The 17,473-nt window shown below is 42.0% G+C and overlaps 2 protein-coding genes across 8 annotated transcripts; both read left to right on the forward strand.

Annotated features, from left to right (window-relative positions):
- Positions 1 to 1,216: 1,216 nt before the first annotated feature.
- On the forward strand, positions 1,217 to 2,507 carry LOC125050074 (immediate early response 3-interacting protein 1). The gene is made up of 3 exons (XM_047649657.1): positions 1,217 to 1,601; positions 1,690 to 1,791; positions 2,331 to 2,507. The coding sequence occupies exons 1-3, from the start codon at positions 1,514 to 1,516 to the stop codon at positions 2,384 to 2,386; spliced, it is 246 nt and encodes an 81-aa protein (XP_047505613.1). The 5' UTR covers positions 1,217 to 1,513; the 3' UTR covers positions 2,387 to 2,507.
- Positions 2,508 to 3,253: 746 nt separating this feature from the next.
- On the forward strand, positions 3,254 to 16,507 carry LOC125050072 (zinc finger RNA-binding protein). 7 transcript variants are annotated; one of them, XM_047649650.1, is made up of 20 exons: positions 3,254 to 3,411; positions 3,599 to 3,738; positions 4,703 to 4,878; positions 5,192 to 5,330; positions 5,553 to 5,646; positions 5,766 to 5,889; positions 5,972 to 6,230; positions 6,498 to 6,778; positions 7,018 to 7,137; positions 12,329 to 12,424; positions 12,495 to 12,689; positions 12,766 to 12,848; positions 12,948 to 13,200; positions 13,279 to 13,402; positions 13,969 to 14,063; positions 14,870 to 14,965; positions 15,079 to 15,231; positions 15,344 to 15,439; positions 15,515 to 15,644; positions 15,717 to 16,507. In XM_047649650.1, the coding sequence occupies exons 1-20, from the start codon at positions 3,359 to 3,361 to the stop codon at positions 15,785 to 15,787; spliced, it is 2,778 nt and encodes a 925-aa protein (XP_047505606.1). In that variant the 5' UTR covers positions 3,254 to 3,358; the 3' UTR covers positions 15,788 to 16,507. The 7 variants fall into 7 exon arrangements, with proteins under 7 accessions (XP_047505606.1, XP_047505609.1, XP_047505612.1 ...); XM_047649653.1 differs by having other exon boundaries at positions 12,969 to 13,200; XM_047649656.1 differs by having other exon boundaries at positions 6,582 to 6,778.
- The last annotated feature ends 966 nt before the right edge of the window (positions 16,508 to 17,473 follow it).

Genomic DNA, 17,473 nt, shown 5'->3' on the forward strand with positions numbered 1-17,473 from the left:
TGAGATAGCCGTGACTATTCATACGGATATCCGTCCGAATAGTCACTGCGCTAAATTAATATTATCTACGGAATTAAAACCAATCCAATCCAAATCCAATTATACAATCTGGCAGCTCTGACCATAGATGATTATCTAACTTGTGCCAAGTTTAATTAGATATCAGATGAAGAAGTTCATCATATATAGACAGTCATCTATGACCACCGATTGACGTACCTACGCATTAATAAAATAAATAACATTATGGGATTACTCATTAATTAGTAATTAATATCTTTTACTCGTTTATTTGTAAGAGTTCATTCGAACCATGATGAACTGGTTGTTCCAAATATTAACAGCTGAAAGGACGCATTACACCAAGAGCTCACTAGAGTAATGTTATATATGCATACGTAGAATTTAAGATGTTGTAGGTATTTAAAACAATAAATCAGATGCGAATATTGCTCTGTCTTATTTATTTCTCGCTTCCTCTCAAGCTGTACAGTGCATGTCGTTAATGTTGCTGGTATTAGGTATAGCGACACCTACATTGTACATTCACGCTTAGTGTGTCATGACTCATGCCTGTCGCATTGATTTTGTCTCAAGCGACATAGCGTGAGCTAGGTGCTAGATAGCTTATGTCATTCTTATACAAAATAGAGAAAACTTTTTATCTTTTAGAATACCAACCATCAAACTAGAGTCTATAGTCGTATTTTTAATTAGACGAAGTCAACTGACGTTTACGGTGTTGTCAGTTTTTAATGAAATAAAAATAGTGTTGTGACAAAGTAAAAACTCCTGAATGAATGATCGGTGATGGCACTAGTCGCCGCGCCGCGCTTTGTAATAAGACGTCAAAAAAGTGATTGTAGTTACATAGTACTAGTACCTAACTTATATCAGAGCACTTTTATACAATTTTGAAATAGAAAGAATATTCTTTTATTGTTTGAAATAAAAACGAAATGAACAATGAGTGTGAATAGTTAATCATTTCAAACAATAAAAGAATATTATTTCTATTTCAAAATTGTATAAAAGTGCTCTGATATAAGTTAGGTACTAGTACTATGTAACTACAATCAGTTTTTTGACGTCTTAATACAAAGCGCGGCGCGGCGACTAGTGCCATCACCGATCATTAATTCAGGGGTTTTTACTTTGTCACAACACTATTTTTATTTCATTAAAAACTGACAACACCGTAATCGTCAGTTGATATTGTCTAATTAAAAATTCGACTATAATTAAAAATACGACTATAGTGACGTGTTTACTGTCAAATATTAATTTTACAAATTTTTAATCTCAAGTCACAGTCAAGTAATATATATCCTGTGTAAATATTACTACAATTCACATTATCATAATAAAGTTAAAGTTTACCTTTTCGAAGTATTTAGAGACAAATATTAACAATTTAAGGCATTTATATATTTTGTTCGTTCTTATTTATTGGCTTTAGATTGATTTTACATAAAATAGTTATAAAGTATATAATCCTTTAGTTTCTAACAAAATGATAACATTATGGAATTTATTTGAAGCAAGTCTTCTATGTTTAAATGCTGTTTGCGTTCTTCACGAAGAAAGATTTATGCAAAAAAGTTAGTTCTGTAATTATTTATAATTTTTTATAAGGTTCATCGATCCATACAATCTAAATTATAAGTTCTACAATTTATACTTTTCCAGTGGGCTGGGGAACCAACACACAGCAACAAGGTTTTGAAGACCAATCTACCATAAAATATCAGATATTAAATTTAGTTCGTTCTATCAGGACGGTTACAAGAAGTAAGTTTTTATTTAAATTGTACTAAGACACAATTTTGAAAATAGTTTTGTAGTAGTAACAAATTGCATCGTTAGAAGGCTTAGCCTTAGAAATACTTAGATTTCAAAAAATTTAGCTTTTATTTCTTAATTATCTTATTCATATTACTAATTATAATGTTAGGGAGTAGTAGATATATTATATGGATATTAAAAATTTAAAATAAACAATTACCTTGGTTCTTATACCTTAAACTTTTTTGTTATTAATAACCAAAAAATTACTAGAAGTTGATGTCATAATTTTTAAACTTATCCTAATTTCCAAGAGCACCAGTAAATTTTAAACATTTTATTAAAGAGTACTGAATGAAAAGGTCAGTAATGTTTTGAAAGGCTATTATTCTGTTATATAGAGAAGTCTTGATGTCAATGATAATTACTAGTACATATTATGTTGATTTCATTGAAATAAGATGCTTGTGGTTATTGTGTTCTAGATTTAATCTAAATTTTATGTTTCAGGAATATTTTAATCAATAATATCTTGTTTGTTTCAGTTCCACTTATTATCCTAAATATACTAACTATACTTTTTAAATTACTCCTAGGATAGCAAATATTACTAAGAAGTATATTTTATATGGTTAAACACATGAAATTGCTTCCTAAACGCAAGAATTCAATACAGTGTGATATTGTTTTGTATTATTTGTAAGTAAATTGTAAAAACACTTGTTGCCGTTTTTTGATTAAAAATGTCTTTAACATCAAAAATAAAAATATTTGAGAAAAGAAGCTGCAGTGAATGTAAATTAAGAAGCATAATTATTTTTCTTAGATTCATAAGTATACATGAATAAATGATATTTTGAAATCAAACAATTTGATTTGAAAGAAAAAATTTAGAAGTACCTTAACATTAATCTAATATTTCATTATGATGATTATCAACAATCATTGTTGAATTTTGTAAAACTATTATAAACATCAATACATTATATGAAATAAATTAACAAATTTCTGAAATAGTAAGTTTAATACATTAAGAATCCTTCAAGAAAAAAATATACTTAAAATGCCGGGCCTCTTACCCCTGTGCTATAATAAAATACTAATGATCAAACCAGAAGTCTGTGACTTAATTGTTATATTAAAAAAAAAATAATAGCGCATGATTATTTATTTTTATCGATATTGAAAGCCAATAAAGAGTATTGTACTATTGTATACATCAGAGCCAATTAATTGGTAACAACATGCGTAAATTAAGGCCCATCTTTTTTTATTTTAAACACATGACAAGGATATTGGATGAGGTTAATTCATTTACCTAGATATTTTGAACTCGATGAATCCAAAATTGAAAATACATTGCTAAAAATGCATAGTTCCATTTCTTGTTCGTACTTCGTTATGTATCTGTAGTAATTTATTAACTATGTACCTATGTCTTGTCTATGGCCTGTTACCGCCATCTTTAATCTTTATTCTCTATATGTCATAGAAAGAAAGAACGCCGGTCTCTTGATGTCAAATTTTTCACCGTGAAGAATTTTTAATTTTATATATCTTGGGAAAGTGGTTAATGATGGCAGCAAATAACTATTTTGGGTTTACCCACGGAGGTACCCAATATGGGTAAGTATATAATTATAAAATTACTTTGAATTATTGATCAGAGACGCAAACACAATTTCCTAACTAATACGCAGCCTTGAGGCCGCATTCTATGTAATCAAAATGGCGTCTCCATTGTATTGATCGTAGAAAATTTGCAAGAATCGTGTCTGTGTCGTGTTTTAAAGGTGTTTCGTGTGATTTCTAGCGCAGCAACGGCTAGTGCCGCTTACGGTGGACAAACAGGGTACGCCGTGGCGCCGGCTGCGACAGCCGCGACGTACGGAACTCAGCGTGCCGCAGCAACTGGCTACGACACGGCTTATCAGGCCGCAGCCGCCACTCAGGGTAAGGATTTTTCTCTCTCGGCGCATAGGTCCAAGTAAAATGAGCTAAAGTTAAACCCGTTAGAAGAAGTAATAATTTTGCCGCAACTTCGTCTCTACAATCAGTACATTATGCAGGGTGATTATATGCAAATTTAGTCTATAATGCAGCTGAATTTCTTACTCTCCCTTGATATCAGATAGAACAAGGACTGTGTTCATGAACAGATGAACTCTTACCATAAACAACTGGGTGAAAAAATCAAGGTCATTAACCTTATGTCTCATCAATGCCTGCAATGTTATAGCAATTTTGAACTGAACATGTGAAGATGGCATGCTAAGCAAGTTTACCTCAATATAGAGAACAAATGTAAATAGCCTCACAAGGCATCTTGTTTCTTGATTATATTGTATGATTTTATTAAGTGGCACAAACAAGGAAAATACAAAATTAATAATTATACATACATATAAAAAGCACAAAAGATAATAAACCAGATAAATCAGAAAGAAAAATATTTGGTATTTTAAACTCAAAAATATACTAACCCTCACAGTACTACTTAGATAAAAAATCAATAATTTACATTTAAATTTGTGAAATTCAAGTAAGATGTGAATTTTGTCAGTATATTGATATTTTATTGTATAATAAACATGAATAAATATAACAAAACAGAAAAGGTAGCATAACTAATGTATTGCTCAACAGTGTGCAAAATATTAGGATTCCATATATGTTTACCCTTTGCACTTCTTAATACTTATAAAACTGCCTGTTTGGTAAATACCTATAATAATAGTGTTTTAGCAAGAAAGGTGTGTTGTGATTGTAGTAAGTACTATTCATGACATTCACCAGCTTTAAACATTCTTCTAATTATGACCTGTCCTCCATGTGTATTTTCTATCTACATATATATTTTATTTAAATAAGTATGGATGAAATACAATTTTCATAAAACATCTGTGTATCGCATTAGCAGCGGCTCACGCACACGCACACGCCGCTGCGGCCGCGGCTTCGGCGTACGACGCCAGCAAGAGCGCGTACTACCAGCAGGCGGCGGCCGCCTACCCCACGGCGGCGCCGCAGCCTCAGCCCGCTTACGACGCCACGGCCAAGCCTACGTATTCTACTCCTGCTACTTACGCACAGGTTGGTCCGGTGCTTGTCGACATTTTGAAGAGTCGGTTACGAGTTTTTAAAAGTTAGATTATGTTAGGAGTCATGCTTTGTGTTATAAATTAGACATATTATGATACGACAACTTCGTTGAAAAATTTGTTAATGAGTATAAAAAATTTAAAGTATGGGAAACATTCTTATTTGTTCCCAAAATTTGTCAAAAATTGTTACTATGTAACTAATATAAACGATTACAAGAATGAGAGCTCAGGACGGGAGACATAGAATTAGGGTCGGGCTGGAGCCGGCCGGGACAGAGTCAGTTTACGATATAAACCCGAAGAACAACATTATAATCCAGGGCGGAGGACGCGCCGGCGGCGGCGCGAAGGCGGCTTACGGAGGCGTGTACACGGCCACCACGGCCGCCGCCACCTACCCTGCGCAGCCCTACACGGCGCCCGCTGCGCAGCAGGCCAAGCGTTAGTACTCACTCTATACACCTACACTGTCCCGCTCTACGACTGGCGACACGTTTACACGAGAGAGTTAGGTTAATCTTTACAATGTTTATGAAATCAGGACGACCCGATATATAATGTTTCGGTTTGAAATTCTTCCAAGGCGCTATCTATGGGGAACGTAGTTAGAATAGTGAATTGTAGTGGCGCACAATGAGAGTGTGTGGTTGTGTGGTGTTGTAGCGGCGACTAACAGGGGCACCTCTGCTTATGATACAGCGCTGTACAACGCGGCCACCATGTACGTCGCGCAGCAGAACAAGACGGCCGCCAACCCGTGAGTATATCTATCAGTTTTATTTAGACTTTTGAATCACTTTGCCGCTTCGAATCTCGATCGCTTTAGTGCGCCTCGATGGCATTCACAATTTATTGACCGCTCTTCGTCCGATGTAGGGGTTGGAAGAACTACAACAAAAGCGGCGTGGGAGCCGGTCAGCCCCGAAGGCCCAAGCCCCCGCCGAAGGCGCAACAGCTGCACTACTGCGACGTGTGTAGGATCTCGTGTGCCGGACCGCAGGTGAGTCGCTTTCGAAGAAAGGAGGCCGGGATCGACGAGATACGCTCGGAAAGCATCGAGCCGTTCGTTTTTCTGACCGCAGACGTACAAAGAGCACTTGGAAGGCCAGAAGCACAAGAAAAAGGAAGCGGCGGCCAAGGCCGGCGGCGGCGGCGGGAGCGGAGCCGGCGGCCGCGGCTCGGGCGGAGCGGCGCTGCGCTGCGAGCTGTGCGACGTGACGTGCACGGGAGCGGACGCGTACGCGGCGCACGTGCGAGGCATCAAGCACCAGAAGGTGGTGAAGCTGCACACCATGCTGGGCAAGCCCATTCCGTCCACCGAGCCCACCAAGCTCTCCTCGGGTGAGTTCCGTCGTCGACGCCCTCCTCGCGCCGCGAGACCGCGGAGCGCGTTCGCCGTCCCGTCTCGTCACAGTGTCACATCTGTATTTCGCGACCCGTCGCTCGGGCGATTTGATCAAAATCAAAAGTCAAATTTTCTCCCCCCGTCCCCGCCCGGTACAGATATGGACCGGACCTCTCGATTCGCCTCTCTTTCGAGTCGAGCGTTCGCCGTCGATCGAAAGAGTCGCCCGAAACGCAGAGAAAGTTTGACTTTTGAAATCGTAGCGAGCAACGCCGTCGGCGGCGCGGCCAAGATCGCGTTCGTCGCTCGCGGCGGACTCAGCTCGGTGACGGTCGGTGCCCCCGCAGACAAGGCCGAGGAGCGCGACGACGACGACGGCGAAGAGGTGCAGCCCGTGGGGCAGGACTACATCGAGGAGATCCGCGGGGACGACGGCAAGCCGCACAGCTTCAACTGCAAGCTCTGCGACTGCAAGTTCAACGACCCCAACGCCAAGGAGATGCACATGAAGGGCCGGCGCCACCGTCTGCAGTACAAGAAGAAGGTACGGTCCGCACCCCCCGCCCCTCGTTCCCTTCCCCCTTCCGTCTCGCCTATCCTGTGATTACTCAGTAAAAGGTTCGAGGCACTCGTCGAGCCTGGCGCTCCGTCGCCAAGAGATCCGGGTGCCGCATGATGACAATCTCGAATGAGGATAATGGGCTCGTCCAATTCACTATTGAACTCCGAAAACATTGCTCGTAGCGAGTTCTGATATAATATGCAGTGTTGTGACGGATGCAGGTGCAACCGGACCTGGAGGTGAAGGTGAAGCCCTCGATGCACCAGCGGAAGCTGGCCGAAGCCAAGGCCCAGCGTATGCTCGTCAGAGACGAAATGTGGGCCCGACGTCGCATGCACGAGGTACACTTTAAATATTTCATTAATATATATAATATAATGCCAATACGATAATGTCGATAAAAATAAAATATTATAAAGTATATAATATTAAACACATAATATGCACAACATCTCTACTGTGAATAAAGATGTCGAGTGTCAGAGAAGTCATTCAGTAGGCGCAACGTCTTCGATAACGGGGATCTGTGCAACAGACTGGTTCTAGCCTTTGGGATCGCAAACAACCTCGGCCTTCGCCGTCGCACATCCCATATCCCATAGGTACAAAGAAAAAGAGTTCTCGGAGTACACTTGGGTTGCACACCACTCCCCGCAAGACTTTCAGTATATAGTAGGCCAACTGTAAGTCCCGATTTGTTTAAAATTCATTGTACTCCACCATCCCTAATGGTCCAAGATCCCAGAGCGTTCTGACATAACTTATTTTCACATGGATGAAACCTTCACGAATTAATAACGTCTAGTATACTTTAAATACCTGCCTACTTGTGGAGCTTGCCCTGTGACACCTGGGCAGGTACCAGGTGAGAAAGGTAACTAAAAATATGAGTTATCTAACTTAAATTTGTATGGCTGAATTTTATATATATTTTGTAGAATATTATTCTAAACTAGAATTATAAAGTGTCAGACACTTTTCATGGACCAGAGCTTTTGTCAGACGCTTTAAAGCTCGACAAAAAATTAATGAACTTTACTTATTTTTTCATGTCTGACTTTTAAATATATTATTCAAGTAACTACTACAAAGTTATATTTCATCAGTCAGACAAATTCGAGTGACCAAACATCCCCTAAACACAAAATTATTCAGCCGGGAGTGCGAGCGCGAGAGCACTATGCGCATGCGTTTCAGAGTAAAAAATTGAAATGTTTTGAAAATACTTATTAATTTCAATCCAAGATTTTTGCATCCTTATTTCAGTAAGATCTCTTATTAAAAAAAAAAAGATTTAAAAAAGATTCGACCCAGTCAAAATGTATATCTATATATTTGTCAAGTTGAATTTTTTTTAATCTCTTTGAGCCATTTCGAATCTTTTCTAATCAGGGATGAGCTTCAATATTAAGTTGTGAATTAATAAATATTAAAGTGAATTTATTTATTGCATGTATTTGGGATAGTGAATATATGAGGAGCCATTTTGTTTTATAAGGAATTATCTTTATTTTATTGTAAAAAAGATACCAGTTAGAAAAATTTTAAGACAAAATTATTTTACCAAAAAATATATAACTATGATTAATTACAGCAAATATTTGTTTATCTTTTAATCATCGCAATGGGTCCCCGTAACAAGTCGGAAAATGCATATATTATCTATATAATGGTGTTCCTTTTACTCGATTAGGTACAATACTTTTTAAATCATTGAAATCGGTAAATTGGTTGCGAAGATATTACACATTTTGTACAAGCCTACCGCGGCGCGGCCGAAATGCTCATGTGACGTCACGATTTCCCTACGAACCGCGCGCTCGCTCTTCGCCATTCATTTATTAAAGTTCACTCGATCTGCGCGGGTCGTGTTGTGGTTTTGTGGTTTTTATGTGAAAATATGCCGCATTATGAGTACTGTATAGTACCGAAATGTACTAATACTTCAACTAGTACACCTGAAAAACTGTTTTTTAATGTGCCAAGGGACCTGAAAGTGCGCAAAAAATGGTGTACTGTCATGAAGAGGGGTGACAGTACACCTTACATTACTCATGTGGTAAACAGTATCTTAGTAAAACTTGTTTACGAATGTTAAAGAAAAATACAGGGTCGTACTAGGTGTATTTCAATGAATAAATAAATGATAAAAAGTGTAAGTAGTGAAATTTCTAATAACCCTTCCTCAGTAGTCTGGTAAAACCCAGGGTCGTACTGAGGCTCAACTAAATGAAATGTGCCGTTCCCGGGAATATTTCCCAATGTCGGAACATTCCCGCTTTGGGGAATATGTATGTAGGTAATAAAACTGTAGCCAAAGTGAATTCTATACATTGAATATTTTTTTGAATAATCGAGTTATGAGAGCTCCATACACGCAATAGAAACCAAAAATATTTTTTTTGAATTTCTTGTCTGTCTGTTGAACGCTTTTCACGCGAAACCCGCTAGACGTATTTTACGCCTTTTTTTTAAAACTCTTTGTGAATATTTTTACAAGAAGTTTTCCTCTTTCCATAGCGACTGTCTCCTGTATGGATGCCCCGAAAATCTGTTCAACTAAAACACCATCAGTCTTGCAGTTTGCAGTTTCGTGAATTTTTGACGCCGTTACTCTGCAGTATCTTAGTTCCCTCCATAATGGTGAATCAGCTTGTGATAATGTTGCTTCTTCTGCTTTGCTACAGTCATCTATAGTCATCCGACTTGAGCAGAAGATTATTTCATTCTCATTAGGATATTGCTTGTTCAAACAATCCAAGGTAAACGAATAAAGTATACCTATCGATTACTTTGTTTCTTATATTCATTTGCACTGACAAAACTAGACGACAACAATTCGCAAGTCGATGAGATTGAAATAAAATTAATCATTTCGTCGGGCACTTTTCTTACTTACTTACCAGCAATGTGCCGTCCGTTGCCTACTAACAATACTAGGAACTAACTCCCAATAAGATTTCCGACTGGCAATGCACCCAGAAACATTGAGAAGAATATTCCCGGTAACATGTTCATATCCATAAACCTTACTGGGAATTTTCCCGGGCCTGAATACGACCCTGTATTCCTGACCTACTTATTATCCTGCTGTTTTGATTAGGTTGACAATGAGATTTGCTTACCTCTGAAGTTTCCAACCACGAATTTCAGCGCTTGTGTAGTTTAAATGATTACTAAGATAATCAAATACCATTTAGGTAGATTATCGGATTGCGCTTGCTCAAAACCGATATCTACCTTATTTCTACCACTGATTTGTTATATTATAATATTAAACAAATCAAATCACTTATTAATCGATTGGGTATAAACTGGTCACGTTACGCTCCGTGTTGGACGAGTATCGCGAACAGAATAAACAGCGCGGGGCGCGCTGTGGTTCAGCGGCAAGCGTTGAGATATTGTGACGTCATTGCATTTCATTCGTTCGCGCGGTCAGTATACCTTGTTTGGTATTTTGCCCATAACTTTGTCAGTTTTGGTCGTAGAACAAAATTTTTTACACCTTATGTTTTAGTTTCTCAAGGACAATAAAACTGCATTTATAACATAAAACCGTTACGGGTCCCCATTATCGACACAGTCATTGTTATTTTCATCGTTCATCCAATCATGATATTGTCCATTCAAGTCATCCTCGTCGTCATCAGTGATGTTGTCGTTGCTGGCAGCGTCTTCTGCAAAAAACAGTTTAAAGAATTAAAAAACATAAAATTATAAATACAATAAATTTAAAACTTAAGTCAAAGTATAGTACCTGAATTTTTAAGGAATTCACTAATGTCTCCGGGTAATTGGTCACCATTAAACCAATGAAAGTGATATTGGTTTTCTTCTAGCCTCCACCCATTGTGTTCAGGAGTTAAAATGGTTGGTAGTTTTTCATTTGCATTATTCCATATACTAGCAATGTAATTCGCTCGGAGAAATTGTTGAAATAATTCAGTTTTACATGGTGGTAAACTGCTTGCATCAAAATTTTTCAAATTTTTTCGATTGAATTCTTCGTTAATACTATTTACGCTGTAATCTACACTAATATTATAAAGAGGAAAACTTTGTTTGTTTGTTTGTATTGAATAGGCTCATAAACTACTGGACCGATTTTAAAAATTCTTTTTCACCTAAAATTCACCATTCGAAAGCTACATTATCCACGAGTAATATAGGCTATATTTAATTTTGAACAAAAATAGGGTTCCGTAAGATATTAGGGTTTTTCGGACACAAGGTGTAAAAAATCAACCAAAAAAGTTACTTATTTTGCGTACCCTGCTTAAACTATTAAAGATAGAACCATAAAATGTTCTAAGTAATTGTAGATAAAAGTCCGCAACACACTATACCTATCTATGTCGAGTGAGGCACAATAACCAAGTTACATAAAACGAAGCCATCTGGTGGTGAAACGGAGTTCGCCGAGTTTGCTAGTTATTTATAAATAGCTGAAGTCGGGCAGCATCAACATCGAGTACACCAGGAACACTGTAAATTTCGCAGATGAATTTCTGAATTTTTTGAAAAATGTCTTTTTGTATATGCTCATCAGTACACAACTCTGGATCTCCAAACTGCATAAAAGCTTGCTGATATTCATGTTTTTTCATTAATAAATTTAATGGTTTTTTTTTCCCTTTCTTAAAAAGGGCGGGATTGAAGTCACATCCAGTCAATGCATGAAATCCTGGCAAACTTCTACACAAAGATGGTCCTAAATGCTCGTAAACTTTTGTCAAATTAATATATCTTTGGTTATTTCCGGTGCCTGCGTTTAACCATACATTAGAGTCATCATTTTTCAAGTTATGCATATGTTAAGGGGATGTTTGGTCACTCGAATTTGTCTGACTGATGAAATATAACTTTGTAGTAGTTACTTGAATAATATATTTAAAAGTCAGACATGAAAAAATAAGTAAAGTTCATTAATTTTTTGTCGAGCTTTAAAGCGTCTGACAAAAGCTCTGGTCCATGAAAAGTGTCTGACACTTTATAATTCTAGTTTAGAATAATATTCTACAAAATATATATAAAATTCAGCCATACAAATTTAAGTTAGATAACTCATATTTTTAGTTACCTTTCTCACCTGGTACCTGCCCAGGTGTCACAGGGCAAGCTCCACAAGTAGGCAGGTATTTAAAGTATACTAGACGTTATTAATTCGTGAAGGTTTCATCCATGTGAAAATAAGTTATGTCAGAACGCTCTGGGATCTTACTCTATAAGACAAATAATGTTCGGTACATTAAAGGATAGGAGGGATAGACGCCATACAGTCTGCTATAAAGGTATTCTGTATACGCTCCTCCGACATAAGGTAGTATTTAGCTTCACGCGGAGCCTAAACAGACGAGTTACACTCCAACATACTTATTACGTTACGCATAATGCGTTGGACGAGCTTGAGATGGTCCCATTCTCGCGAATGTCCACTATGTGATCAAAAATGTCAGTCGGGCATCCCCTCGCACTCCCAGGGTTCTCACTGAAGTAGTATCCACTCACCGAACGAATGTCGAATCGCAGGGCATGGAAGACGAGGAGCGCGCCTACTGGGAGGGCGGAGCCGAGGCGTGGTGGGCGCGAGGCCCGCTGCCGCCCCACATGCACCACCACCATCACGTGAGTCCCGCTCGTTCGACTAGGATTCGATAGAGTACTCCCGTCGGTGACGCGCGTCCTTTTTCCGCAGGGAATGGGCATGGGCATGGGTTTCGCGAGCATGGGCCGTCGCCCCGAGACCTCCGACGACCGCCACGTGGTGGCCCGCCACGCCGACATCTACCCCGAGGAGCAGGAGCTGCAGCAGATACAGCGGGTGGTGTCGCACACGGAGAAGGCGCTCAAGTCCCTCTCGGACGCGCTCGCCGACCAGGCGCTCGCCAAGGTACGTCCGTCGCGTCCGCGTCTCGATTTATTCGTGGGGACGTTATCGATTAACTTTTTCTTTATTTCGACCGCAGGGTTCCGCTAAACCGTCTCCGAAAGTCGAGGACAAGAAGGATGAGAAACCCGAAGGAAAAGAAGACGGCCGGGACAACCAACTGTGAGCGTTTGCTTATTACTGTTCGACGATTCCCATGAATAATATAGAGGAGCATGTCGCGTCTTCCACGAGAGTGATCTTCTGCGAATGTTTGTATAGTTGCAAAATGTCCCGTCGCAGATTCTCGTTCATGGGCGAAGGAGAAGGCGGCGGCGGCGAGAGCGGCGCGGGCCCCGCGGGAGCGCCGAGTCGGGCGCTGAAGGGCGTAATGCGCGTGGGGCTGCTGGCCAAGGGCCTGCTGCTGCGGGGCGACCGGGACGTGCGCCTCGTGGTGCTCTGCCACGACCGGCCCACCGTCACGCTGCTCAAGCGCGTCGCCGCGGACCTGCCCGGGCACCTGCAGAGGGTCAAGGTTCGTCCGCGTTCTCGTCGCGGACCGTCGGTCTCGGTCTCTCGGTCCGCCTCAACTGGCTCCTTCCCCTGTCCGCAGACGCCGGGCGACGAGGCCAAGTACAAGGTGGAGCTGCTGCCGGCCGAGGGCGCCGTTCAGGTGTCGGAGGGCGCCGTGCACGTGCTCGTGAGCCTGACGTCGGCCGTGATGCGGGAGCCCGCCGGTGAGACGCCGTCCCGCAGCCTCTCACGATTTTCGAGGCCAATTTCATCCCACCCGATCTCGCCTCATGAAATTGGTTGTCAAAATCGACCGAACCGGCCGAACAAACTATCCGTGTCCCAATTTATTACTTTAACGTCTCGAGAGCTTTTCACTTTTCGCTCGTAAAATCTGTCGACGTGGCGAGGAGATATTTTGTTCCGAGTTGACGCCCGCGGGCACTTGTGTTGATGCTTATTTTTAGGTGTAGCTTAAGAAGCGGAAGAAGGTTTTTTGACCATCCGCTGAATATACCACCTAAGCCTAGGTGATATATCTTCCGCCGCCGAACCGAGGCAAACACCGCGCCCTTCGACGATATCGCTGAGTCGAAACGGATCGCAATAGTTTCGGGGGGCACGCTATTCGGTTCGTTCGCGTCGGACGTTATTCTTTCGAGCCCGTAGGGTCAGTCCGACGGAAGGTAGAAGGAGCGTGCCCCCCCCGGGGGGGTCGGACGGGAGTCGGGGCGCGAGTCCGTTTGCCCCGCGTTGGTTCCGATGGTCAAACACCCTTTATTGTCGCTAGAGGGCGGCGACGCCAAGCGAGACGACAAGGACGTGCTCCCGCGCCAGAAGTGCTTGGATGCGTTGGCCGCCCTTCGGCACGCCAAGTGGTTCCAGGTACTCACATTACTTTCGCTCGGTTGTCCGCTCCGCCCTCACGCCTTCCGACGCGCCGTAGACCCCGCCGCCTCCGCGGGGCCGGGGGCCGTCGACGGGCGACGACCCGAGCGGCGTGAGGACGGAACGCAATTGAAGTATTCAGTGCGCGATACATCTCTCACTCGGAGACTCATTAATTAACTAATTAGTAAAATCGGTCGGCTTTCGTCGAACGCGGTTCTTCACTTGACTCGTGAGAGATTTGTTGCGCACGCATTTTAGTCACATGTTTTTGTTCTTATTATCTAAAGTGAATCGATGACAATAGTAGAAATAGTTGACTTTGCCGACCCGACGCCTCCCTTGAACATGTGGCTACGAGTGATGGTCGTAGCGTAGGAGATACGAGTCGAGCTCTGCTTTTGCTCATTAACGGGATGCGTTCCCGTTTCGGTCCCGACTTCCTATTCTTGTTTAATTGTTTAATATTGTAGAGTCTTAAGCGGAATGAATACGTTCACGATTCCTTAAAGTGTGTGCCTAAACGAGCTTCATAGAAGTAGTCGACCGGACGAGGGTAGATTGTCTGGACCGGGATGTCGAAGCGTCCCGTCTAATGAGGTGGAGTAGAGAAGTACGGGGCGCGGCGGATATCGCTCGAGAGCGAGACGAGACACTCGGGTGTGGTTCGCCCTAGTAGTGAAAACGCTCCACCGTCCGCTGGCGCCACGCCGGCGGCGGCGGGGCGACGAGCGGAGATCCGCCGCGCCTCGTCTCTCGCCCGACGGAGTCGTCGACGGACGCTTACACGGTTTGTGTCGCAGGCTAGAGCGGCCAGTTTGCAGTCTTGCGTCATCATCATTCGCGTCATGCGCGACCTCTGCCGCAGGATCCCCAACTGGACGCCGCTCAATCCCTACGTGAGTATTGCGCCGATGACCTTAACTGAATTCAATTGTTTCCCTCTGTCCGAAACCGAGTTTCGGGGCGAGGTTTAAAAACTAAATAAATAGCGAGACGTCCATTCGTCCAGGCGATGGAGCTGCTGGTGTCGGGCGTGATGCAGTCGGCGGGCACCGCGCTGTCCCCGGGGGAGGCGCTCCGTCGCGTCATGGAAGCCGTGGCCGGAGGCCTGCTGCTGGAACACGGGCCCGGCCTGAGGGACCCTTGCGAGAAGGAGCTCGTCGTGAGTACTAGAACTTTAGTTGAATTTGTAAAGTTGTAAAAGTAAAAAACCTTTTTATTATTTGCATTTTACAATATTCAAACTTATGACAGATCGCCCTGTGATCTTTCAGGACGCCGTGGGTAACCTGGCCCCGCAGCAGCGCGAAGATTTGACGGCATCCGCGCAGCAGTTCCTCAGGCAGATCGCCTTCAGACAGATACACAAGGTGGGCTCGAGCGACGAGCGACCGGCGGGTGAGTCGAGGGAACGGACGGAGTCGTTGAGCGTCGAGTGCTTGCAGGTGCTGGACATGGAGCCGCTGCCCAAGGTGAAGGCGGGCGGAGCGGGCGCGGGAGCGGGGAGCGCGGCGTGGAAATTCCCGCGTAAGCGCAGGCGCTCCAACACCGACGCCGACCACGACACGCCCAACGGTCGGTATCGACTCTCGACGTATCGACGAGGCACGTGATTAAATATTTTTGAATAATAAAATGGCGTTTCAGGCGAGGGCAAAATAGTGAAGACGGAGGAGGCGAAGGCGGAGCCGGCGGACAAGCAGCCCGCCAAGAAGTAGACTCCGCGGAGAGGCTCGGCCCGACGTGACGATAATCGTTTTCTGTAAATATTCTCTTTTCTCTCACTCGGGGTCGGCTCGGGCGATCTGTCCATTGTAGCCGCGTGGCCCCCCGGGCCCTCTGCGGATGTGACTCCCGTCGGGATCTCTCTCTCTTCCTCGAGTTTCTACGAGGCGTAGAAGCGCTAGTTTTTCGAGAATACATTGTTAGTCGTATCCTGGATGTCGCCGACCGACGAGAGCCGACGAGTACCAAATTCGCAGAGAGCCTCTCACGTGGCGGCGGCTGCTCGTGTTTTAATATAATTTAGAATAGTCTAAACTCTAATATATGAATTGACAGGGAAGGTCGTAGGAGGGCGTCGGCCGGTCGAGGTGTTATTTTTAGGATTACGCAGTATTTTGACTTATAAAGTTAGTTCCTTTGCAATTAAATAATGTAAGTTCGTCTCGGTCGCCCTCGAATCGACGAAACGTCGTCGACTCGCCTCGATTTGTCTAGATTACGATGTATTTGACTAATTTTTGAAGAACCTTATTTTCAAACGACAAATCTCTATTTTACGAAAGACTCTACGAGACGTTTAGGTGTTCGGTTATGTCTAGTTCTAGCGTTTATTGAAATTCGCTCGAAATTTATTTTCTATATATTTTAAGAAAATTGTTTTTTAAACGTACCTACGAACGAATATTTATGTCAATAAAAATACGCGTTGTATACGATTTTGTTTTATTTAATTCTTAGTTTTAAATGGAGTTCGACCGTCCTCGTAATGTTCGGGGACATATTTTTTCAGCAGTGATTAATTCTATAAATATATTTAAATTAATTAATTTCGGAATTTATAAAGGGATGTTGAAACAAATGTTTTTCCGTTATTGTAGTGTATGATACGTCTCATCCACGTGACAGCAAAATCTTCAGTACATAATCGACGTAAACAATACAGCCGGGGCGGGGCTCCTGGCTTTGTTTTAATTTTGACGTGATAACGTCTTTAAAATCGTTTTAGTCGGGTGACATGTTCAGAAACTTGTGTCACATGAAAACCTCACGAGCACGATCGCAGGTATAACGAGAGAGATCATCTCGAGCGCTGCCAGTCATTCCGTGAAACTTGTCACGCGGAATCCTCACGAGCGGAGGCTGGCATAGCGTTCGAGTGAGTGGACCGATCTTCCGTCTCTCTCACTCTAGCGGCATACAAACGAATGGAGATTTGTTATCTTCATTAATTCCTTACTTCCCAAAAACTTATATCACCAATAAGACGTTATCACGTAAACATCTCGATCGTAAACCTACTTTACAAACAACCAATATTTTTTTTTTTTTTTAATAATTATTTAAGAATAAACCAATAACTATTTTAAAAGGACATCATAATTTGTCCACTTGAAATTATTTTCACCCTTATAAAATAAATTCAACAGCTCTGTTACTATACATTATGTGTTCACTATTTCGTCTGAGCCACAAGTCCTAATCTGAGTTTCTTTGATGTTCCCTTTTTACTCTTAGTCTAATTCTTTTGCACAGTAATTTAGATGAAGTAAGATTTCTATTAGTAGGGGAGCCCACGATGATAAATGTGGATTTACTCGAGCTACATAGAGACCTATTGAGTTGGGAAGCTTAGATATTAAAAAGAAAAGAATGTTATAAAATGTATACCTTTTCATCGG

This window comes from Pieris napi, chromosome 6 (genome assembly GCF_905475465.1).
Source record: "Pieris napi chromosome 6, ilPieNapi1.2, whole genome shotgun sequence".
NCBI classification, from domain to species: Eukaryota; Metazoa; Arthropoda; class Insecta; order Lepidoptera; family Pieridae; genus Pieris; species Pieris napi.

Excerpts from the sequence above, each read along its gene's own strand:
- LOC125050072 (XM_047649650.1), top strand. The coding sequence starts at position 3,359 with ATGATGGCAGCAAATAACTATTTTGGGTTTACCCACGGAGGTACCCAA. Across the intron at positions 7,138-12,328 it reads CCCGACGTCGCATGCACGAG|GGCATGGAAGACGAGGAGCG; the intron begins GTACACTTTAAA and ends GTCGAATCGCAG. Across the intron at positions 15,645-15,716 it reads CGACCACGACACGCCCAACG|GCGAGGGCAAAATAGTGAAG; the intron begins GTCGGTATCGAC and ends ATGGCGTTTCAG.
- LOC125050074 (XM_047649657.1), top strand. The coding sequence starts at position 1,514 with ATGATAACATTATGGAATTTATTTGAAGCAAGTCTTCTATGTTTAAAT. Across the intron at positions 1,602-1,689 it reads AGAAAGATTTATGCAAAAAA|TGGGCTGGGGAACCAACACA; the intron begins GTTAGTTCTGTA and ends ATACTTTTCCAG. Across the intron at positions 1,792-2,330 it reads TATCAGGACGGTTACAAGAA|TTCCACTTATTATCCTAAAT; the intron begins GTAAGTTTTTAT and ends TGTTTGTTTCAG.